Source organism: Oncorhynchus kisutch, unplaced genomic scaffold, assembly GCF_002021735.2.
Source record: "Oncorhynchus kisutch isolate 150728-3 unplaced genomic scaffold, Okis_V2 Okis02a-Okis13b_hom, whole genome shotgun sequence".
NCBI classification, from domain to species: domain Eukaryota; kingdom Metazoa; phylum Chordata; class Actinopteri; order Salmoniformes; family Salmonidae; genus Oncorhynchus; species Oncorhynchus kisutch.
In genome coordinates, this window is record NW_022261979.1 from 12401238 (window position 1) to 12423117 (window position 21880).

General features: G+C 47.7%; 1 protein-coding gene across 1 annotated transcript; it reads right to left on the reverse strand.

The window, feature by feature from the left end:
• Positions 1–18485: 18485 nt before the first annotated feature.
• LOC116359305 (protein LRATD2-like) lies at positions 18486–21594 on the reverse strand. The gene is made up of 2 exons (XM_031812096.1): positions 21391–21594; positions 18486–21210 (listed from the first exon to the last, which is right to left on the reverse strand). The coding sequence occupies exon 2, from the start codon at positions 20993–20995 to the stop codon at positions 20162–20164; it is 834 nt and encodes a 277-aa protein (XP_031667956.1). The 5' UTR covers positions 20996–21210; positions 21391–21594; the 3' UTR covers positions 18486–20161.
• Positions 21595–21880: the final 286 nt, after the last annotated feature.

Here is a 21880-nt window from a genome sequence, read left to right on the forward strand (position 1 = left end):
TGAGAGGAGTAGCTGATTAGATCTTCAGTAGTGCTCTACATAGGGAATAGGGCCATGGTCTAAAGTAGTGCTCTACATAGGGAATAGGGCCATGGTCTAAAGTAGTGCTCTACATAGGGAATAGGGGTGTCATAGGGCTCTGGTCTAAAGTAGTGCTCTATATAGGGAATAGGGGTGTCATTAGGGACGTGCTTACAGTATGTTGTTTATGAGAGGAGAAGCTGATTAGATCTTCAGGAAGTGAACGTTATGTAGAATGAGTGTTACATGGAGAAAAATCAGACCTCTCCGATATGAGAGGGGCCTCCCTTCAGCTAAATATATCTGACCTATAACCCCTCCCTGAACACTAGAAGAACCCCCCCCCCCAAAAAAAAAAACATGAATGAAAACATAAAGTGGAAAACAGAGAACATGTCTACCGTTTACCCTCACCTCTTGGACAGACGACCAGAGAGTTTGACATGCAGTTTTAGAAACTGTTCATTGCATCAGTGGTTCCCAAACTGTGGGGTTGAGCTCGGCAAGGGGGGTGGGGTGCAGTTTAAGGAACTCAGTCCGGCTTTAAACTGACTCTTGAACGTTGTGATAGTAGAATGTACAAGGGGCACTTTCGAAATTGAGTGTCGCGTCATCAGTTGCTCTGGAAGATGAACCTTCGCTCCAGTCTGAGGTCCTGAGCACTCTGGAGCAGGTTTTCATCAAGGATCTCTCTGTACTTTGATCCTTAATCTTTCTCTCAATCCTGACTAGTCTCCCAGTCCCTGCCGCTGAAAAACACCTCCACAGCATGATGCTGCCACCACCATGCTTCACCGTAGGGATGATGCCAGGTTCCTCCAGACGTGACGCTTGGCATTTCAGGCCAAAAAGTTAAATCCTGGTTTCATCAGACCAGAGAATCTTGTTTCTCATGGTCGGAGAGTCCTTTAGGTGCCTTTTGGGAAACTCAAATCAGGCTGTAATGTGCCTTTTACTGAGGAGTGGCCACTCTACCATAAATGTCAGATTGGTGGAGTGCTGTAGAGATGCTTGTCCTTCTGGAAGGTTCTCCCATCTCCACAGAGGAACTCTGGAGCTCTGTCAGCGTGACTATCGGGTTCTTCTCCTTGTCAGAAACATCCAGAACAACTAGCCCATGTCGGCAAAGGTTTTTTTTATTGAGTTTTTTTTAACCCATAGATATTCTAGTAATTTTTTTATCACTCAAATATCACAAATACACATTAGACATGGCAAAATGTATAGAATTGCAAGAAAATTAGCTTTAAAACGTTAGCAGAATCTCTTAATACGACACAAATTACCAACATTACAGAATGGACAGAGCGATAGGCCTGTGTTCATCTTCTCACATTTCTCAAATGCCAAATCAGTGTGAATTGATTACAACAAAAACTGTATTAGGAACTGTACTGTACTGTACTGCCATTAGGAATCTGAGCAAGGTACTTTCAAAAGTTAGGCCTACCATTCCACCCCAGACAGAGTAGGCCTACCATTCCACCCCAGACAGAGTAGGCCTACCTTTCCACCCCAGACAGAGTAGGCCTACCATTCCACCCCAGACAGAGTAGGCCTACCATTCCACCCCAGACAGAGTAGGCCTACCATTCCACCCCAGACAGAGTAGGCCTACCTTTCCACCCAAGACAGAGTAGGTCTACCTTTCCACCCCAGACAGAGTAGGTCTACCATTCCACCCCAGACAGAGTAGGGTCTACCATTCCACCCCAGACAGAGTAGGCCTACCATTCCACCCCAGACAGAGTAGGCCTACCATTCCACCCCAGACAGAGTAGGCCTACCTTTCCACCCCAGACACCTTTCCACCCCAGACAGAGTAGGCCTACCTTTCCACCCCAGACAGAGTAGGCCTACCTTTCCACCCCAGACAGAGTAGGCCTACCTTTCCACCCCAGACAGAGTAGGCCTACCTTTCCACCCCAGACAGAGTAGGCCTACCTTTCCACCCCAGACAGAGTAGGCCTACCTTTCCACCCCAGACAGAGTAGGTCTACCTTTCCACCCCAGACAGAGTAGAACCTACCTTTCCACCCCAGACAGAGTAGAACCTACCTTTCCACCCCAGACAGAGTAGAACCTACCTTTCCACCCCAGACAGAGTAGAACCTACCTTTCCACCCCAGACAGAGTAGAACCTACCTTTCCACCCCAGACAGAGTAGAACCTACCTTTCCACCCCAGACAGAGTAGAATCTACCTTTCCACCCCAGACAGAGTAGAACCTACCTTTCCACCCCAGACAGAGTAGAACCTACCTTTCCACCCCAGACAGAGTAGGCCTACCTTTCCACCCCAGACAGAGTAGGCCTACCTTTCCACCCCAGACAGAGTAGGCCTACCTTTCCACCCCAGACAGAGTAGACCTACCTTTCCACCCCAGACAGAGTAGGCCTACCTTTCCACCCCAGACAGAGTAGGCCTACCATTCCACCCCAGACAGAGTAGGCCTACCTTTCCACCCCAGACAGAGTAGGCCTACCTTTCCACCCCAGACAGAGTAGGCCTACCTTTCCACCCCAGACAGAGTAGGCCTACCATTCCACCCCAGACAGAGTAGAACCTACCTTTCCACCCCAGACAGAGTAGAACCTACCTTTCCACCCCAGACAGAGTAGAACCTACCTTTCCACCCCAGACAGAGTAGAACCTACCTTTCCACCCCAGACAGAGTAGAACCTACCTTTCCACCCCAGACAGAGTAGAACCTACCTTTCCACCCCAGACAGAGTAGAACCTACCTTTCCACCCCAGACAGAGTAGAACCTACCTTTCCACCCCAGACAGAGTAGAACCTACCTTTCCACCCCAGACAGAGTAGAACCTACCTTTCCACCCCAGACAGAGTAGAACCTACCTTTCCACCCCAGACAGAGTAGAACCTACCTTTCCACCCCAGACAGAGTAGAACCTACCTTTCCACCCCAGACAGAGTAGAACCTACCTTTCCACCCCAGACAGAGTAGGCCTACCTTTCCACCCCAGACAGAGTAGGCCTACCTTTCCACCCCAGACAGAGTAGGCCTACCTTTCCACCCCAGACAGAGTAGGCCTACCTTTCCACCCCAGACAGAGTAGGCCTACCATTCCACCCCAGACAGAGTAGGCCTACCTTTCCACCCCAGACAGAGTAGGCCTACCATTCCACCCCAGACAGAGTAGACCTACCATTCCACCCCAGACAGAGTAGGCCTACCTTTCCACCCCAGACAGAGTAGGCCTACCATTCCACCCCAGACAGAGTAGGCCTACCTTTCCACCCCAGACAGAGTAGACCTACCATTCCACCCCAGACAGAGTAGGCCTACCTTTCCACCCCAGACAGAGTAGGCCTACCATTCCACCCCAGACAGAGTAGGCCTACCATTCCCCCCCAGACAGAGTAGGTCTACCTTTCCACCCCAGACAGAGTAGGCCTACCTTTCCACCCCAGACAGAGTAGGCCTACCATTCCCCCCCAGACAGAGTAGGTCTACCTTTCCACCCCAGACAGAGTAGGCGTACCATTCCACCCCAGACAGAGTAGGCCTACCTTTCCACCCCAGACAGAGTAGGTCTACCTTTCCACCCCAGACAGAGTAGGTCTACCTTTCCACCCCAGACAGAGTAGCCCTACCTTTCCACCCCAGACAGAGTAGGCCTACCTTTCCACCCCAGACAGAGTAGGCCTACCTTTCCACCCCAGACAGAGTAGGCCTACCATTCCACCCCAGACAGAGTAGAACCTACCTTTCCACCCCAGACAGAGTAGAACCTACCTTTCCACCCCAGACAGAGTAGAACCTACCTTTCCACCCCAGACAGAGTAGAACCTACCTTTCCACCCCAGACAGAGTAGAACCTACCTTTCCACCCCAGACAGAGTAGAACCTACCTTTCCACCCCAGACAGAGTAGAACCTACCTTTCCACCCCAGACAGAGTAGAACCTACCTTTCCACCCCAGACAGAGTAGAACCTACCTTTCCACCCCAGACAGAGTAGAACCTACCTTTCCACCCCAGACAGAGTAGGCCTACCTTTCCACCCCAGACAGAGTAGGCCTACCTTTCCACCCCAGACAGAGTAGCCCTACCTTTCCACCCCAGACAGAGTAGCCCTACCTTTCCACCCCAGACAGAGTAGGCCTACCTTTCCACCCCAGACAGAGTAGGCCTACCATTCCTCTCCAGACAGAGTAGGGTCTACCATTCCACCCCAGACAGAGTAGGTCTACCTTTCCACCCCAGACAGAGTAGGGTCTACCATTCCACCCCAGACAGAGTAGGCCTACCATTCCTCTCCAGACAGAGTAGGCCTACCATTCCTCTCCAGACAGAGTAGGCCTACCTTTCCACCCCAGACAGAGTAGGCCTACCTTTCCACCCCAGACAGAGTAGGCCTACCTTTCCACCCCAGACAGAGTAGGGTCTACCATTCCACCCCAGACAGAGTAGGTCATACCTTTCCACCCCAGACAGAGTAGGTCATACCTTTCCACCCCAGACAGAGTAGGTCATACCTTTCCACCCCAGACAGAGTAGGTCATACCTTTCCACCCCAGACAGAGTAGGTCATACCTTTCCACCCCAGACAGAGTAGGCCTACCTTTCCACCCCAGACAGAGTAGGTCTACCTTTCCACCCCAGACAGAGTAGACCTGGACAGAGTAGGCCTACCATTCCACCCCAGACAGAGTAGGTCCTACCTTTCCATCCCAGACAGAGTAGGCCTACCATTCCTCTCCAGACAGAGTAGGGTCTACCTTTCCACCCCAGACAGAGTATGCCTACCATTCCTCTCCAGACAGAGTAGGCCTACCTTTCCACCCCAGACAGAGTAGGCCTACCATTCCACCCCAGACAGAGTAGGCCTACCTTTCCACCCCAGACAGAGTAGACCTGGACAGAGTAGGCCTACCATTCCACCCCAGACAGAGTAGGTCCTACCTTTCCATCCCAGACAGAGTAGGCCTACCATTCCTCTCCAGACAGAGTAGGGTCTACCTTTCCACCCCAGACAGAGTATGCCTACCATTCCTCTCCAGACAGAGTAGGCCTACCTTTCCACCCCAGACAGAGTAGGCCTACCATTCCACCCCAGACAGAGTAGGCCTACCTTTCCACCCCAGACAGAGTAGGCCTACCTTTCCACCCCAGACAGAGTAGGCCTACCATACCACAGAAACACTGAAAACTTTAACTACTGGCTACTATTCTTCCATGGCTTTAACTCAACAAGAGAAGGTCACAAGTGTTTCCCTTTAAAACCTGTCTGGGTTTAAACATCTTCTATTGTACAGAAAGTGAATCGCTTAATCAATCAATTGATAGTGACAAGAATTAGATTACTTCCCAAGCAAAGTCAATCGTTTGTCTCCTCGGCTATAGGAGGTTGTAGCTCAGCCTCTGAAGGCCAAAGAAACTAAACAATGATATGCCAGTTTTGGTCAGTGCCGTTTAAGATGAGAGAGGACGGTTCTTTATTCTTTATGAGCACGGCATTACTTCTATTACAGCCTATTGGATGACTGTCATTCATATTCACCCAGTTCAATGTAACAGTGACAGGTTTAGGTTACTGTCATTCATATTCACCCAGCTCAATGTAACAGTGATAGGTTTAGGTTACTGTCATTCATATTCACCCAGTTCAATGTAACAGTGACAGGTTTACGTTACTGTCATTCATATTCACCCAGTTCAATGTAACAGTGACAGGTTTAGGTTACTGTCATTCATATTCACCCAGCTCAATGTAACAGTGACAGGTTTAGGTTACTGTCATTCATATTCACCCAGTTCAATGATAGGTTTAGGTTACTGTCATTCATATTCACCCAGTTCAATGTAACAGCGATAGGTTTAGGTTACTGTCATTCATATTCACCCAGCTCAATGGAACAGTGACAGGTTTAGGTTACTGTCATTCATATTCACCCAGTTCAATGATAGGTTTAGGTTACTGTCATTCATATTCACCCAGTTCAATGGAACAGTGACAGGTTTAGGTTACTGTCATTCATATTCACCCAGCTCAATGGAACAGTGACAGGTTTAGGTTACTGTCATTCATATTCACCCAGTTCAATGATAGGTTTAGGTTACTGTCATTCATATTCACCCAGTTCAATGTAACAGTGATAGGTTTAGGTTACTGTCATTCATATTCACCCAGCTCAATGTAACAACGATAGGTTTAGGTTTACTACATGATACTAGAATGTTCCCTGTGCCCTTCATGAGGTTACTACAACCTAGTCTATGAATGAAAGTTTACAACGTAGGTGGACACAGGTCGAGAGAAAGATTTGAGATGACAGACAGAGACACACGGACAGACAGACAGGGACACACGGACAGACAGACAGGGACACACGGACAGACAGACAGGGACACACGGACAGACAGACAGGGACACACGGACAGACAGACAGTGACACACGGACAGACAGACAGGGACACACAGACAGACAGACAGGGAAACACGGACAGACAGACAGACAGGGACACACAGACAGACAGGGACACACAGACAGACAGTGACACACGGACAGACAGGGACAGACAGGGACACACGGACAGACAGGGACACACGGACAGACAGGGACACACGGACAGACAGGGACATTCAATACCGCCTTGCACTCTCCTCTCACCTAATTCCCTTCGCTTGTGGACTTTAGGCTTGTGGACTTCAATGCTGTGACCAGGTGGAAAAAAAACTAATCCAAGCCAAACCTTCATATCATAACCGCTACACACAGCCTATATCGTTGTCACCATATTAGCTAAAATAACATCCTAGTCAACATAGCTACTAGAACTAACGCGTTAGTAAACCCCCTACAATCATGCAGTACAGTGTACAGTCAGGAAGCAGTTTAGCAGTTACACCGGCAGGCCCCAGAGGCACTAAATTAGTCAAACCAAAAGCTAGCTAACATAGCATCCCTCTGTTATAGCCAGCTAGCTAACATAGCATCCCTCTGTTATAGCCAGCTAGCTAACATAGCATCCCTCTGTTATAGCCAGCTAGCTAACATAGCATCCCTCTGTTATAGCCAGCTAGCTAACATAGCATTCCTCTGTTATAGCCAGCTAGCTAACATAGCATCCCTCTGTTATAGCCAGCTAGCTAACATAGCATCCCTCTGTTATAGCCAGCTAGCTAACATAGCATCCCTCTGTTATAGCCAGCTAGCTAACATAGCATCCCTCTGTTATAGCCAGCTAGCTAACATAGCATCCCTCTGTTATAGCCAGCTAGCTAACATAGCATCCCTCTGTTATAGCCAGCTAGCTAACATAGCATCCCTCTGTTATAGCCAGCTAGCTAACATAGCATCCCTCTGTTATAGCCAGCTAGCTAACATAGCATCCCTCTGTTATAGCCAGCTAACTAACATACCATCCCTCTGTTATAGCCAGCTAGCTAACATAGCATCCCTCTGTTATAGCCAGCTAGCTAACATAGCATTCCTCTGTTATAGCCAGCTAGCTAACATAGCATCCCTCTGTTATAGCCAGCTAGCTAACATAGCATGCCTCTGTTATAGCCAGCTAGCTAACATAGCATCCCTCTGTTATAGCCAGCTAGCTAACATAGCATCCCTCTGTTATAGCCAGCTAGCTAACATAGCATTCCTCTGTTATAGCCAGCTAGCTAACATACCATCCCTCTGTTATAGCCAGCTAGCTAACATAGCATCCCTCTGTTATAGCCAGCTAGCTAACATAGCATTCCTCTGTTATAGCCAGCTAGCTAACATAGCATCCCTCTGTTATAGCCAGCTAGCTAACATAGCATCCCTCTGTTATAGCCAGCTAGCTAACATAGCATCCCTCTGTTATAGCCAGCTAGCTAACATAGCATCCCTCTGTTATAGCCAGCTAGCTAACATAGCATTCCTCTGTTATAGCCAGCTAGCTAACATAGCATCCCTCTGTTATAGCCAGCTAGCTAACATAGCATCCCTCTGTTATAGCCAGCTAACTAACATACCATCCCTCTGTTATAGCCAGCTAGCTAACATAGCATCCCTCTGTTATAGCCAGCTAGCTAACATAGCATTCCTCTGTTATAGCCAGCTAGCTAACATAGCATCCCTCTGTTATAGCCAGCTAGCTAACATAGCATCCCTCTGTTATAGCCAGCTAGCTAACATACCATCCCTCTGTTATAGCCAGCTAGCTAACATAGCATCCCTCTGTTATAGCCAGCTAACTAACATACCATCCCTTTGTTTGAGCCGGGTGTTTGAGTAGGCTAAACTAGCTAGCTACATTCAATGCTAGCTAAGTAAGTGGGAAAAAAATGTGAAATATAGCGGCCTCACTTGCTCCTCCATTTTTGAAGAAATTAATTTGTTCAAAACTGTTTAACTCTTGTCTTTCTCTCTGAGTCAACTACTCACACCATGCTCTCAGTACTAGATGTTCTCAGTACTTATGCTCTCAGTACTAGATCCTCTGGTCCTTTGATTGGCTGGACAACATGTCAGTTCATGCTGCAAGAGCTCTGATAGATTGGAGGACGTCCTCCGGAAGTTGTCATAATTACTGTATAGGTCTATGGAAGGAAGTGAGAATCATGAGTTCCTAGGTTTTGTATTGAAGTCAATATACCCAGAGGAGGACGGAAGCTAGCTGTCCTCCGGCTACGCCATGGCGCTAACCCTACAGAGTGCTGTTGAGGCTACTGTAGACCTTCCTTGCAAAACAATGTGTTTGAATCAATTATTTGGTGACGTGAATATATCTAATAAACTTTTTAAATGTTTCTCTATATTTATGAAATTCACCGAGGAGGATGGTCCTCCCCTTCCTCCTCTGAGGAGCCTCCTCTGCCATGTGCATCTGAGTCACATTTCCCCCCCCCGGCTATTTTCTAGCGTAAAAGCATCGCGGACCAAAGCGCTGTTATAGATATAATCTGTTTTCAAAAAAATCTTTAAACTAACAGAAGGCCTTAAACTAACTAAAAGGCTAGGCCTGGCCTTTGCCATTTTCTTTCATTAAAAAGGGCCTATGGTATAAAACCTCAATTTGAGTCTTGGTTTTAACTTCACAGCCTCTCACTGACATGGAGGTAAGGCTGTTTAAAGAGTGTATGGTGGGGTGGAGGACTTGACCCGACCAATCTATGGATATAGCAGGTTATAGCATCATTTAGTCTGTCGAAACAGGTAGGACTAACTCTTATTTCTTAAATAGGAAGAAATAGGCTCCGACACTAAAGCCCGTCTTGTTAGTCTAATTAAAATGAATTATACTTTCAGCACAATGAGCTGTCCGTTGCCGAATGATCTCCCGCACAATGTACGGTACTCGAATCCGTCTTATTCTGAGGTCAATAACTCTGATAAATACATAAAATGGGCAAGAAACATAATTGTTTTTAATAACATCAATTACAGTAGTAGCCAGCTATTAAAGTTGACCTCCAGTCTTCCTTCTCATCTTCGTGCTCTCCTTGTCAAACTGAACAGAACAGCCTATAGGCTCGTCCACGTGTAAGATTGTGCATTTTTTGGGGACTAGGACTTAATCAAAATAAATAAATGGAAAGAAACCTTTGACTCTCCTCCTGAACTGCCATCACAGGCAGCACACAGCACAGCCATTGGTTAGGCAACACACAGCGCAGCCATTGGTTAGGCAACACAAGGCACAGCCATTGGTTAGGCAGCACACAGCACAGCCATTGGTTAGGCAACACACAGCGCAGCCATTGGTTAGGCAGCACACAGCACAGCCATTGGTTAGGCAGCACACAGCACAGCCATTGGTTAGGCAACACACAGCACAGCCATTGGTTAGGCAACACACAGCGCAGCCATTGGTTAGGCAACACACAGCGCAGCCATTGGTTAGGCAACACACAGCGCAGCCATTGGTTAGGCAACACACAGCGCAGCCATTGGTTAAGCAGCACACAGCATAGCCATTGGTTAAGCAGCACAGCTATTGGTTAAGCATCACACAGCACAGCCATTGGTTAGGCAGCACAGCTATTGGTTAAGCAGCACACAGCACAGCCATTGGTTAAGCAGCACAGCTATTGGTTAAGCAGCATACAGCACAGCCATTGGTTAAGCAGCACAGCTATTGGTTAAGCAGCATACAGCACAGCCATTGGTTAAGCAGCACACAGCACAGCCATTGGTTAAGCAGCACACAGCATAGCCATTGGTTAAGCAGCACAGCTATTGGTTAAGCAGCACACAGCACAGCCATTGGTTAGGCAGCACACAGCACAGCCATTGGTTAGGCAGCACACAGCACAGCCATTGGTTAGGCAGCACACAGCACAGTCATTGGTTAAGCAGCACACAGCACAGCCATTGGTTAAGCAGCACACAGCACAGCCATTGGTTAAGCAGCACACAGCATAGCCATTGGTTAAGCAGCACAGCTATTGGTTAAGCAGCACACAGCACAGCCATTGGTTAAGCAGCACACAGCACAGCCATTGGTTAAGCAGCACACAGCACAGCCATTGGTTAAGCAGCACACAGCACAGCCATTGGTTAAGCAGCACACAGCACAGCCATTGGTTAGGCAGCACACAGCACAGCCATTGGTTAAGCAGCACAGCCATTGGTTAAGCAGCACGCAGCACAGCCATTGGTTAAGCAGCACGCAGCACAGCCATTGGTTAAGCAGCACAGCCATTGGTTAGGCAGCACGCAGCACAGCCATTGGTTAAGCAGCACGCAGCACAGCCATTGGTTAAGCAGCACACAAACACGTTTTGGATCAGCAAGAGCAGAGCAGGCGGAGCTCAGGGTTGGAATATCCATGTCAGTGTTTAATGCAGCCTCGTTTTATATAAACCAGCAGCTGTCTTAGAAATGTAACGTTGGCTCGGTGCTTCTCCCAGCATGCACTTCATCATACCCTATAGGGTATAGATCATCTGATTGATATCACACTAAATAGCCGAGAGGTGAACTTGATATTGTGCACCCAGCAGAGAATCAGATGAGGGGCGGCATCGGGCACACATGGATAAATAGCCTAATAAGCAACTATTTTTAAAACACTGAGAAATATTTAAATTTAATCAATTATAAATGACATGACCCTCCCCTGGGCTCGATAAAAAAAAAAATACTAGACCCTCCCTTGACTGAAATTGAAAAAGCATGACCCTCTATTTTCCTCCAGGAAACAATTCTGTAAACTTCAATCTATCCCTTAGCTGAGAGAACCCTGTATGTGGTCCCCACGGGGTCTAGACCCGGGGCCACGTCCCTGCGGGGTCTAGACACGGACCAGGTCCCCAAGGGGTCTAGACCCGGGGCCACGTCCCTGATGGCTACTCTCTCTCCGATGGCTACTCTCTCCGATGGCTACACTCTCTCTGATGGCTACTCTCTCTCCGATGGCTACTCTCTCTCCGATGGCTACTCTCTCTCCGATGGCTACTCTCTCTCCGATGGCTACTCTCTCTCCGATGGCTACAACGTTTTGTTTGAATTGCATATTGCCCCTTTAATGGTGTGTTTTTGTTTTCAATCTGGCTGATGATTTCAGCACTATGTTCTAGTGTGTTACTCAGTAACATTGTTAATCCCTGCAACATCTCAGCACTATGTTATAGTGTGTTAGTGGTGAGTAACATTGATAATCCCTGTAGTATCTCAGCACTATGCCCTAGTGAGTAACATTGTTAATCCCTGTAGTATCTCAGCACTATGTTCTAGCGTGTTAGTGGTGAGTAACATTGTTAATCCCTGCAATATCTCAGCACTATGTTATAGTGAGTTACTCAGTAACATTGTTAATCCCTGCAATATCTCAGCACTATGTTATAGTGAGTTACTCAGTAACATTGTTAATCCCTGTAATATCTCAGCACTATGTCCTAGTGTGTTAGTGGTGAGTAACATTGATAATCCCTATAATATTTCAGCACTATGTTATAGTGAGTTACTCAGTAACATTGTTAATCCCTGCAATATCTCAGCACTATGTTATAGTGAGTTACTCAGTAACATTGATAATCCCTGTAGTATCTCAGCACTATGCCCTAGTGAGTAACATTGTTAATCCCTGTAATATCTCAGCACTATGTCCTAGTGTGTTAGTGGTGAGTAACATTGATAATCCCAGTAATATCTCAGCACTATGTTCTAGTGTGTTAGTGGTGAGTAACATTGATAATCCCTGTAGTATCTCAGCACTATGCCCTACTGAGTAACATTGATAATCCCTGTAATATCTCAGCACTATGCCCTAGTGAGTAACATTGATAATCCCAGTAATATCTCAGCACTATGCCCTACTGAGTAACATTGATAATCCCTGTAATATCTCAGCACTATGCCCTAGTGAGTAACATTGATAATCCCAGTAATATCTCAGCACTATGCCCTACTGAGTAACATTGATAATCCCTGTAATATCTCAGCACTATGTTCTAGTGAGTAACAATGATAATCCCTATAATATCTCAGCACTATGCCCTAGTGAGTAACAATGATAATCCCTGTAGTATCTCAGCACTATGTTCTAGCGTGTTAGTGGTGAGTAACATTGATAATCCCTATAATATCTCAGCACTATGTCCTAGTGAGTAACATTGATAATCCCTGTAGTATCTCAGCACTATGTTATAGTGAGTAACATTGATAATCCCTGTAGTATCTCAGCACTATGCCCTAGTGAGTAACATTGTTAATCCCTGTAATATCTCAGCACTATGTCCTAGTGAGTAACATTGTTAATCCCTGTAATATCTGATAACATAACGTGTCTGGACTGCAGGTGGTATTTCACATTTCAGTCGGTCAACGTCAGTGATGTTTAGCATTAAAATGAACAACAGTATAGAACACATATTCATCTGGGGTAAAGAACCGTCACGTCATCGTATATATATATATATGTGTGTGTGTGATTAGTCTGTGTTCTGACCACAGAGGAAAGGAGGAATGCAAATGCCTATACAGACGCCCTATCTAATAACCGAGCCAGGAAATCGCTCACATCTCCCATAGGGCCTCACCTGCAGCAAAACAACTAAAGCATTGTGGGTGTTCGATTCATCTCGCCGGGGAGCGTGTGGAAACGTGTTTCAACTGGCTGAATGTTGATTGCATTAGTGGGTGTGAGCCGATGACGTGACGGGCCTTTACCCCGGATCAACCCTGGTCAGAGATGAGGTGACGATCCTTTGCCCCGGATCAACCCCGGTCAGAGATGAGGTGACGATCCTTTGCCCCGGATCAACCCCGGTCAGAGATGAGGTGACGATCCTTTGCCCCGGATCAACCCCGGTCAGAGATGAGGTGACGATCCTTTGCCCCGGATCAACCCCGGTCAGAGATGAGGTGACGATCCTTTGCCCCGGATCAACCCCGGTCAGAGATGAGGTGACGATCCTTTGCCCCGGATCAACCCCGGTCAGAGATGAGGTGACGATCCTTTGCCCCGGATCAACCCCGGTCAGAGATGAGGTGACGATCCTTTGCCCCGGATCAACCCCGGTCAGAGATGAGGTGACGATCCTTTGCCCCGGATCAACCCCGGTCAGAGATGAGGTGACGATCCTTTGCCCCGGATCAACCCCGGTCAGAGATGAGGTGACGATCCTTTGCCCCGGATCAACCCCGGTCAGAGATGAGGTGACGATCCTTTGCCCCGGATCAACCCCGGTCAGAGATGAGGTGACGATCCTTTGCCCCGGATCAACCCCGGTCAGAGATGAGGTGACGATCCTTTGCCCCGGATCAACCCCGGTCAGAGATGAGGTGACGATCCTTTGCCCCGGATCAACCCCGGTCAGAGATGAGGTGACGATCCTTTGCCCCGGATCAACCCCGGTCAGAGATGAGGTGACGATCCTTTGCCCCGGATCAACCCCGGTCAGAGATGAGGTGACGATCCTTTGCCCCGGATCAACCCCGGTCAGAGATGAGGTGACGATCCTTTGCCCCGGATCAACCCCGGTCAGAGATGAGGTGACGATCCTTTGCCCCGGATCAACCCCGGTCAGAGATGAGGTGACGATCCTTTGCCCCGGATCAACCCCGGTCAGAGATGAGGTGACGATCCTTTGCCCCGGATCAACCCCGGTCAGAGATGAGGTGACGATCCTTTGCCCCGGATCAACCCCGGTCAGAGATGAGGTGACGATCCTTTGCCCCGGATCAACCCCGGTCAGAGATGAGGTGACGATCCTTTGCCCCGGATCAACCCCGGTCAGAGATGAGGTGACGATCCTTTACCCCGGATCAACCCCGGTCAGAGATGAGGTGACGGGCCTTTACCCCGGATCAACCCTGGTCAGAGATGAGGTGACGATCCTTTACCCCGGATCAACCCTGGTCAGCGATGAGGTGACGATCCTTTACCCCGGATCAACCCTGGTCAGCGATGACGTGACGATCCTTTACCCCGGATCAACCCTGGTCAGCGATGAGGTGACGATCTTTTACCCCGGATCAACCCTGGTCAGCGATGACGTGACGGGCCTTTACCCCGGATCAACCCTGGTCAGCGATGACGTGATGGGCCTTTACCCCGGATCAACCCTGGTCAGCGATGACGTGATGGGCCTTTACCCCGGATCAACCCTGGTCAGCGATGACGTGATGGGCCTTTCCCCCCGGATCAACCCTGGTCAGAGATGACGTGACGATCCTTTACCCCGGATCAACCCTGGTCAGAGATGACGTGACGATCCTTTACCCCGGATCAACCCTGGTCAGCGATGACGTGATGGGCCTTTCCCCCGGATCAACCCTTGTTATCTCAGTGCAAATACAACACTGGAAAACAAACAAGAGCTGGGTCTCTCCCACCACGTGACTTAAAATGCTTCAGGCGTCACTCTGACTACAGGGATAACGAGGCCTCAGCAGTTGGCTGTGCAAGTGTGTGTGTGTGTGTGTGTGTGTGTAAAACAAACTAGCTAAAGGAAAAGAAACAGCATTAGAATGCAGAGAAGCAGTCTCTCTCTCTCACACACACACACACACACACACACACACACACACACACACACAGTGAAAACAGAGATTACCTTTGTTAGAGGAAGCAGATAAATGTTGTGCCTTTGTGTAGTAATCCTGGTAACCTGCTGAAACACGTCTCTGGGCCTCTGCTGACAGGCACAAAGGTGCTTAGTAAAAGCTCAGTAACTAATCACCTTTACATAACATAACACTTCGTGCAACAATCCTGCTTAAAGCAAAACTAACAACCCGGATGGCAACAAAGGAACAGCACCAACTAGTTGAACATGTTGAACAGGATACCCTGAGGGGTGAAGGGTTAAACAGGATACCCTGAGGGGTGAAGGGTTAAACAGGATACCCTGAGGGGTGAAGGGTTAAACAGGATACCCTGAGGGGTGAAGGGTTAAATAGGATACCCTGAGGGGTGAACAGAACACCCTGAGGGGTGAAGGGTTAAACAGGATACCCTGAGGGGTGAAGGGTTAAACAGTATACCCTGAGGGGTGAAGGGTTAAACAGGATACCCTGAGGGGTGAACAGAACACCCTGAGGGGTGAAGGGTTAAACAGGATACCCTGAGGGGTGAAGGGTTAAACAGGATACCCTGAGGGGTGAAGGGTTAAACAGGATACCCTGAGGGGTGAAGGGTTAAACAGGATACCCTGAGGGGTGAAGGGTTAAACAGGATACCCTGAGGGGTGAAGGGTTAAACAGAACACCCTGAGGGGTGAAGGGTTAAACAGGATACCCTGAGGGGTGAACAGGATACCCTGAGGGGTGAAGGGTTAAACAGGATACCCTGAGGGGTGAACAGGATACCCTGAGGGGTGAAGGGTTAAACAGGATACCCTGAGGGGTGAAGGGTTAAACAGGATACCCTGAGGGGTGAACAGGATACCCTGAGGGGTGAACAGAACACCCTGAGGGGTGAAGGGTTAAACAGTATACCCTGAGGGATGAAGGGTTAAACAGGATACCCTGAGGGGTGAAGGGTTAAACAGGATACCCTGAGGGGTGAAGGGTTAAACAGGATACCCTGAGGGGTGAAGGGTTAAACAGGATACCCTGAGGGGTGAAGGGTTAAACAGGATACCCTGAGGGGTGAAGGGTTAAACAGGATACCCTGAGGGGTGAAGGGTTAAACAGGACACCCTGAGGGGTGAAGGGTTAAACAGGACACCCTGAGGGGTGAAGGGTTAAACAGGATACCCTGAGGGGTGAAGGGTTAAACAGGATACCCTGAGGGGTGAAGGGTTAAACAGGATACCCTGAGGGGTGAAGGGTTAAACAGGATACCCTGAGGGGTGAAGGGTTAAACAGGATACCCTGAGGGGTGAAGGGTTAAACAGGATACCCTGAGGGGTGAAGGGTTAAACAGGATACCCTGAGGGGTGAAGGGTTAAACAGGATACCCTGAGGGGTGAACAGAACACCCTGAGGGGTGAACAGAACACCCTGAGGGGTGAAGGGTTAAACAGGATACCCTGAGGGGTGAAGGGTTAAACAGGATACCCTGAGGGGTGAAGGGTTAAACAGGATACCCTGAGGGGTGAAGGGTTAAACAGGATACCCTGAGGGGTGAAGGGTTAAACAGGATACCCTGAGGGGTGAAGGGTTAAACAGGATACCCTGAGGGGTGAAGGGTTAAACAGGGTACCCTGAGGGGTGAAGGGTTAAACAGGATACCCTGAGGGGTGAAGGGTTAAACAGGATACCCTGAGGGGTGAAGGGTTAAACAGGATACCCTGAGGGGTGAAGGGTTAAACAGGATACCCTGAGGGGTGAAGGGTTAAACAGGATACCCTGAGGGGTGAAGGGTTAAACAGGATACCCTGAGGGGTGAAGGGTTAAACAGGATACCCTGAGGGGTGAAGGGTTAAACAGGATACCCTGAGGGGTGAAGGGTTAAACAGGATACCCTGAGGGCTGAAGGGTTAAACAGGATACCCTGAGGGCTGAAGGGTTAAACAGGATACCCTGAGGGCTGAACAGAACACCCTGAGGGGTGAAGGGCTGAACAGAACACCCTGAGGGCTGAACAGAACACCCTGAGGGGTGAAGGGCTGAATAGAACACCCTGAGGGGTGAAGGGCTGAACAGAACACCCTGAGGGGTGAAGGGCTGAACAGAACACCATGAGGGGTGAAGGGCTGAACAGAACACCCTGAGGGCTGAAGGGCTGAACAGAACACCATGAGGGCTGAAGGGCTGAACAGAACACCCTGAGGGGTGAACAGAACACCCTGAGGGGTGAACAGAACACCCTGAGGGCTGAACAGAACACCCTGAGGGCTGAACAGAACACCCTGAGGGCTGAACAGAACACCCTGAGGGGTGAACAGAACACCCTGAAGGGTGAAGGGCTGAACAGAACACCCTGAGGGCTGAACAGAACACCCTGAGGGGTGAAGGGTTAAACCAGAATACCTTGAGGGGTGAAGGATTTTGGGAGATAGTAAAGCAGCATTCAAGATGTCGGAGGTTATTCAGCTGTTCTGGAGGTTGAATCCAAATGTATCACTGCCCCAGTTCACTTTCTTTCCACCTCAAATGGAACACCTGTGGAAGACAAAGGGAAAATGTTGGAATGGTTGTGTAGTGGATGAAATGACTCCTGCTCAGGGAGATAAAGTAATGAAATGACTCCTGCTCAGGGAGATAAAGTAATGAATGACTCCTGCTCAGGGAGATAAAGTAATGAATGACTCCTGCTCAGGGAGCTAAAGTAATGAATGTCTCCTGCTCAGGGAGATAAAGTAATGAATGACTCCTGCTCAGGGAGATAACATATTAAAGTAATGAATGACTCCTGCTCAGGGAGATAAAGTAATGAATGACTCCTGCTCAGGGAGATAAAGTAATGAATGACTCCTGCTCAGGGAGATAAAGTAATGAATGACTCCTGCTCAGGGAGATAAAGTAATGAATGACTCCTGCTCAGGGAGATAAAGTATTAACGTATTGGAATGACTCCTGCTCAGGGAGATAAAGTAATGGAATGACTCCTGCTCAGGGAGATAAAGTAATGGAATGACTCCTGCTCAGGGAGATAAAGTAATGGAATGACTCCTGCTCAGGGAGATAAAGTAATGGAATGACTCCTGCTCAGGGAGATAAAGTAATGGAATGACTCCTGCTCAGGGAGATAAAGTAATGGAATGACTCCTGCTCAGGGAGATAAAGTAATGGAATGACTCCTGCTCAGGGAGATAAAGTAATGAATGACTCCTGCTCATGGAGATAAAGTAATGGAATGACTCCTGCTCAGGGAGATAAAGTAATGGAATGACTCCTGCTCAGGGAGATAAAGTAATGGAATGACTCCTGCTCAGGGAGATAAAGTAATGAATGTCTCCTGCTCAGGGAGATAAAGTAATGGGGTTGTACCTGACTTTGGGTGTGACTGCAAAACGACACAGTGCCAGCCATCAATGTCTGGTTTTTAATAGAATAGAAATACATGTACCGTTTTGCAGTTGACCAATCAACAGACTAGTGCTGTAAGAAAATATGCATTTAGGTTAAATAGATATTTATTTCCATATATTTCCTCATACAAACATTCACTTCCCCAAAAAAACAACAAAAAAAAACCATTAAATCAATAATAGACTCAATTAAAGTGCAGCCAGGAAACATCCCAAATGGCACCCCGTATAGTAGTGCACTACATTTGACAAGGGACCATAGGCCTCTGGCCAAAAGTAGTGCACTATATAGGGAGCCATTTGGGACACACAGAGTTGTGGTTGTGAATACAATAACCAGTCAGACAGGTCAGAAAGGGAATCATAAAGTCACAGTAGGGAATCCGGAAAGTGAAATGTCAAATGGATCACATGTTCCGCTCCCTCCCTCTCCATTGGTCTAAAACACTGGGTGTTGTCCAGGAGCATGTTCTACTCCCTGTTCATTGGTCTAAAACACCAGGGTTGTCCAGGAGGATGTTCTGCTCCCTCTCCATTGGTCTAAAACCCCAGGGGTTGTCCAGGAGCACGTTGTGAAACAACCAGATATGAAAGGCTATAGGAAAGGCTTTGCTCCTCTTCAGAGCGGTAGAAAACAACAGTGACCAGTCCATATGGGACGACTTGAAGCTACACTGAACAAAAATATAAAATTGCGATGTGTAAAAGTGTTGTTCCCATGATTCATGAGCTGGAATAAAAGGAGACAAGATATGTTCCATATACATTTTCTGGCACAAAGTTGTTTACATCCCTGTTAGGGAACATTTCTCCTTTGCCAAGAGAATCTGTTCACCTGACAGGTGTGGCATATCAAGAAGCTGATTAAACAGAACAATCGTTACACAGGTGCACCTTGTGCTGGGGACAATAAAAAGGCCACACACACAAAAAAAAGTGCAGTTTTGTCACACAACACAATGTCACAAGTTTTGAGGGAGCGTACACTTGTCATGCTGACTGCAGGAATGTCCACCAGAGCTGATATCAGAGAATTGAATTTTGATTTCTCAAACATAACCCACATCCATCGTTGTTTTTACAGAATTTGGCAGTATGTCCAACCAACCTCAAAAAACCCACCGACCACGTGTATGGCGTCGTGTGGGCGAGCGGTTTACTGATGTCAACGTTGTGAACAGAGTGCCCCGTGGTGGCGGTGGGGTTATGGTATGGGGCAGGTATAAGCTACGGACACAACGAACACAATTGCATTTTAAATTGAGGGCAACTTGGAATGTCCAGAGATACCGTGACGAGATCCTGAGGCTCATTTAAAAATAAAATATGTATCTGTGACCAACAGATATATTTGTTTACATCCGATAGTGAACATTAGACCCTAAATCCATATACTAGGGCCTAATCCATTTATTTCAATCAACTGTTTTCCTTATATGAACCATAACTCAGTAAATTCCTTAATTGTTGCATGTTGAGTTTATATTTTTGTTCAGTATAGACAGGAATGTTTGTGTGTTTCAAGGTGTCCTTATCTCAAGGTAGAAACTGTTGGTAAATTAAATGCACTTCATTGGTTGAGTTGCTACTTCGTCTCAAACCAATATAAATGCGTTGGTATGCATAAAAAGGCGCACGGAATTGCGCCAAAAAACAAAATAGGATTTCCAACAGTGTTCTAGTCACGTGGGCTCCTGTATCCTGAAGCTGAACGCTGCCCAAGTCCTCCACTGGTCATTACCATCCGTTTCTCTTGGGGTCTTTCAGTTTACACTCTGATGAAAGTCGTCCTTAATTTCCGCATCAGTTGCGTTGAGATGGTTCGCTAACTCTTGCGTCACCGCATCTCTGCCTATCTGATCGTTTCTCCTCTTCTCCATGATCAAGTCGTCAAAACTCTGAAATTCAAGGACGTGACTTTTCTTTTCAGAAAACAACATTTTCAACCTGTAGGGCTGCTTTCCGATACGGATCTCTCCTCCTATTTTAAATTCCCTCTTCCCGAACCGGCACCACGCAGCAAAGCACTCAGAATTCCTCCAGTACAGCTCTCGGTCTCTCGTTCCTACTTGCTGCACCGCGTTCTGCACCACCACCTCCGGAGGCAGAGCGCGGAATTTATACAGCCCGTTAACTATCCTGCCTCTCTTTCCCTGACTGGCATCTGTCAGGAAATTATTCTTAATTTCAGCCCGGTGCAGGTGAACGACCTGAAAGTCGCCCACATACACAACCCAGTGAGGGTACTGGCCCGTAGCCACGAACTCCACCAAATCCCCCGGTATGCACTTGTTTAAAAGATTCTCAGTCGAATACGTGCTCATATCAGAGAGTTTGAGATTCTTCTCGTACACAGATTCATCACGGTAGTACACAACACACTCCAGCTCGTTGCAGTTATCGTATTGTTTCCCTTCCTCGTTCTGATCCTTGTCCGGTCCGTCAACACGTTCCTCTTGTTCGTCGTCGTCCGCGGAGAAGATATAGGACACTCCGATCCGGGGCCCCAGCTCATCCTCCGTGTCAAACCCGTTGGGATCCGCGGTCGGAACATTGTCATAAGTCAGATGTGTCAGTTTCTCAACCTGGTTACCCATGCCACTTCCAGGTGGGTGGTGACAACAAAAAATAAATGACACGTTTCCACCTGTTCCAGGGGCGGAGGTGGTGAGCTCGGTGCTTTAGGTAGGAAACGTAATTCGATCCGGGTAGGACTTATTTCAAGGTGTGGGAAGGTTCCAATCCATCATCAAATGCTTCCGGTCAAAAATACAATACCGGGATGATGTCCAAAAAGATTCTGGATATCAACCTAGTGAAAAAGAGAGAGGCATGTTTGAGTTTTTTTTAAATGTCCAAGGCGGTGATATTTGACATTGTCCCGTTAAACTCTTTGAGAGCGGTAGGTCGACATTTCAAACAGGTGTATGCACCTGTTTAAACCGGTTAGCAGGCATTTTAAATCAAGAAAATAAACGCCGTTTTTACTCACCCCCAAGGTCTTGTAGATATTGAAAGTACATCACCGACGAGCCATTTGTTATTATCATCCACAGGAAACGACATATAACTGTCTACAGCTTGGTTTTCGGTCTCCTTTCTCAGAAGACTCCGGCTATACGCGATCGACTCCACCGTGGTTTCTGTGTGAACTGAAACTACCGGCTTGTTGCAGCGAGCCTCACAACGGCTTTATTACGACGGTGTGTCTCTTAAAGAGACAGCGCACATTTATTACGTCCAACAAGTGATAACCACTAGACCACGTCCCTATACTCGTGCATTACTTCCTATTTGTTTTCCTTCTTCTCCTTATCGTGGGGCAAAACCGACGTGGCGTTTGGTTTATGCCATATGTTCACCAGATGCACATGCAGTTTGCCATATCTGTTTTTTGTTGTGTTTTTTTCTACCGGATGTCCTAGCCTGCATTTTTATTTTTTTGTACTTGATGCACACGTGCCTCGCAATGCTGCCGAACG

Bases quoted from the DNA above. Each gene is read 5' to 3' on its own strand.
- LOC116359305 (XM_031812096.1), bottom strand. From the start codon at position 20,995: ATGGGTAACCAGGTTGAGAAACTGACACATCTGACTTATGACAATGTT.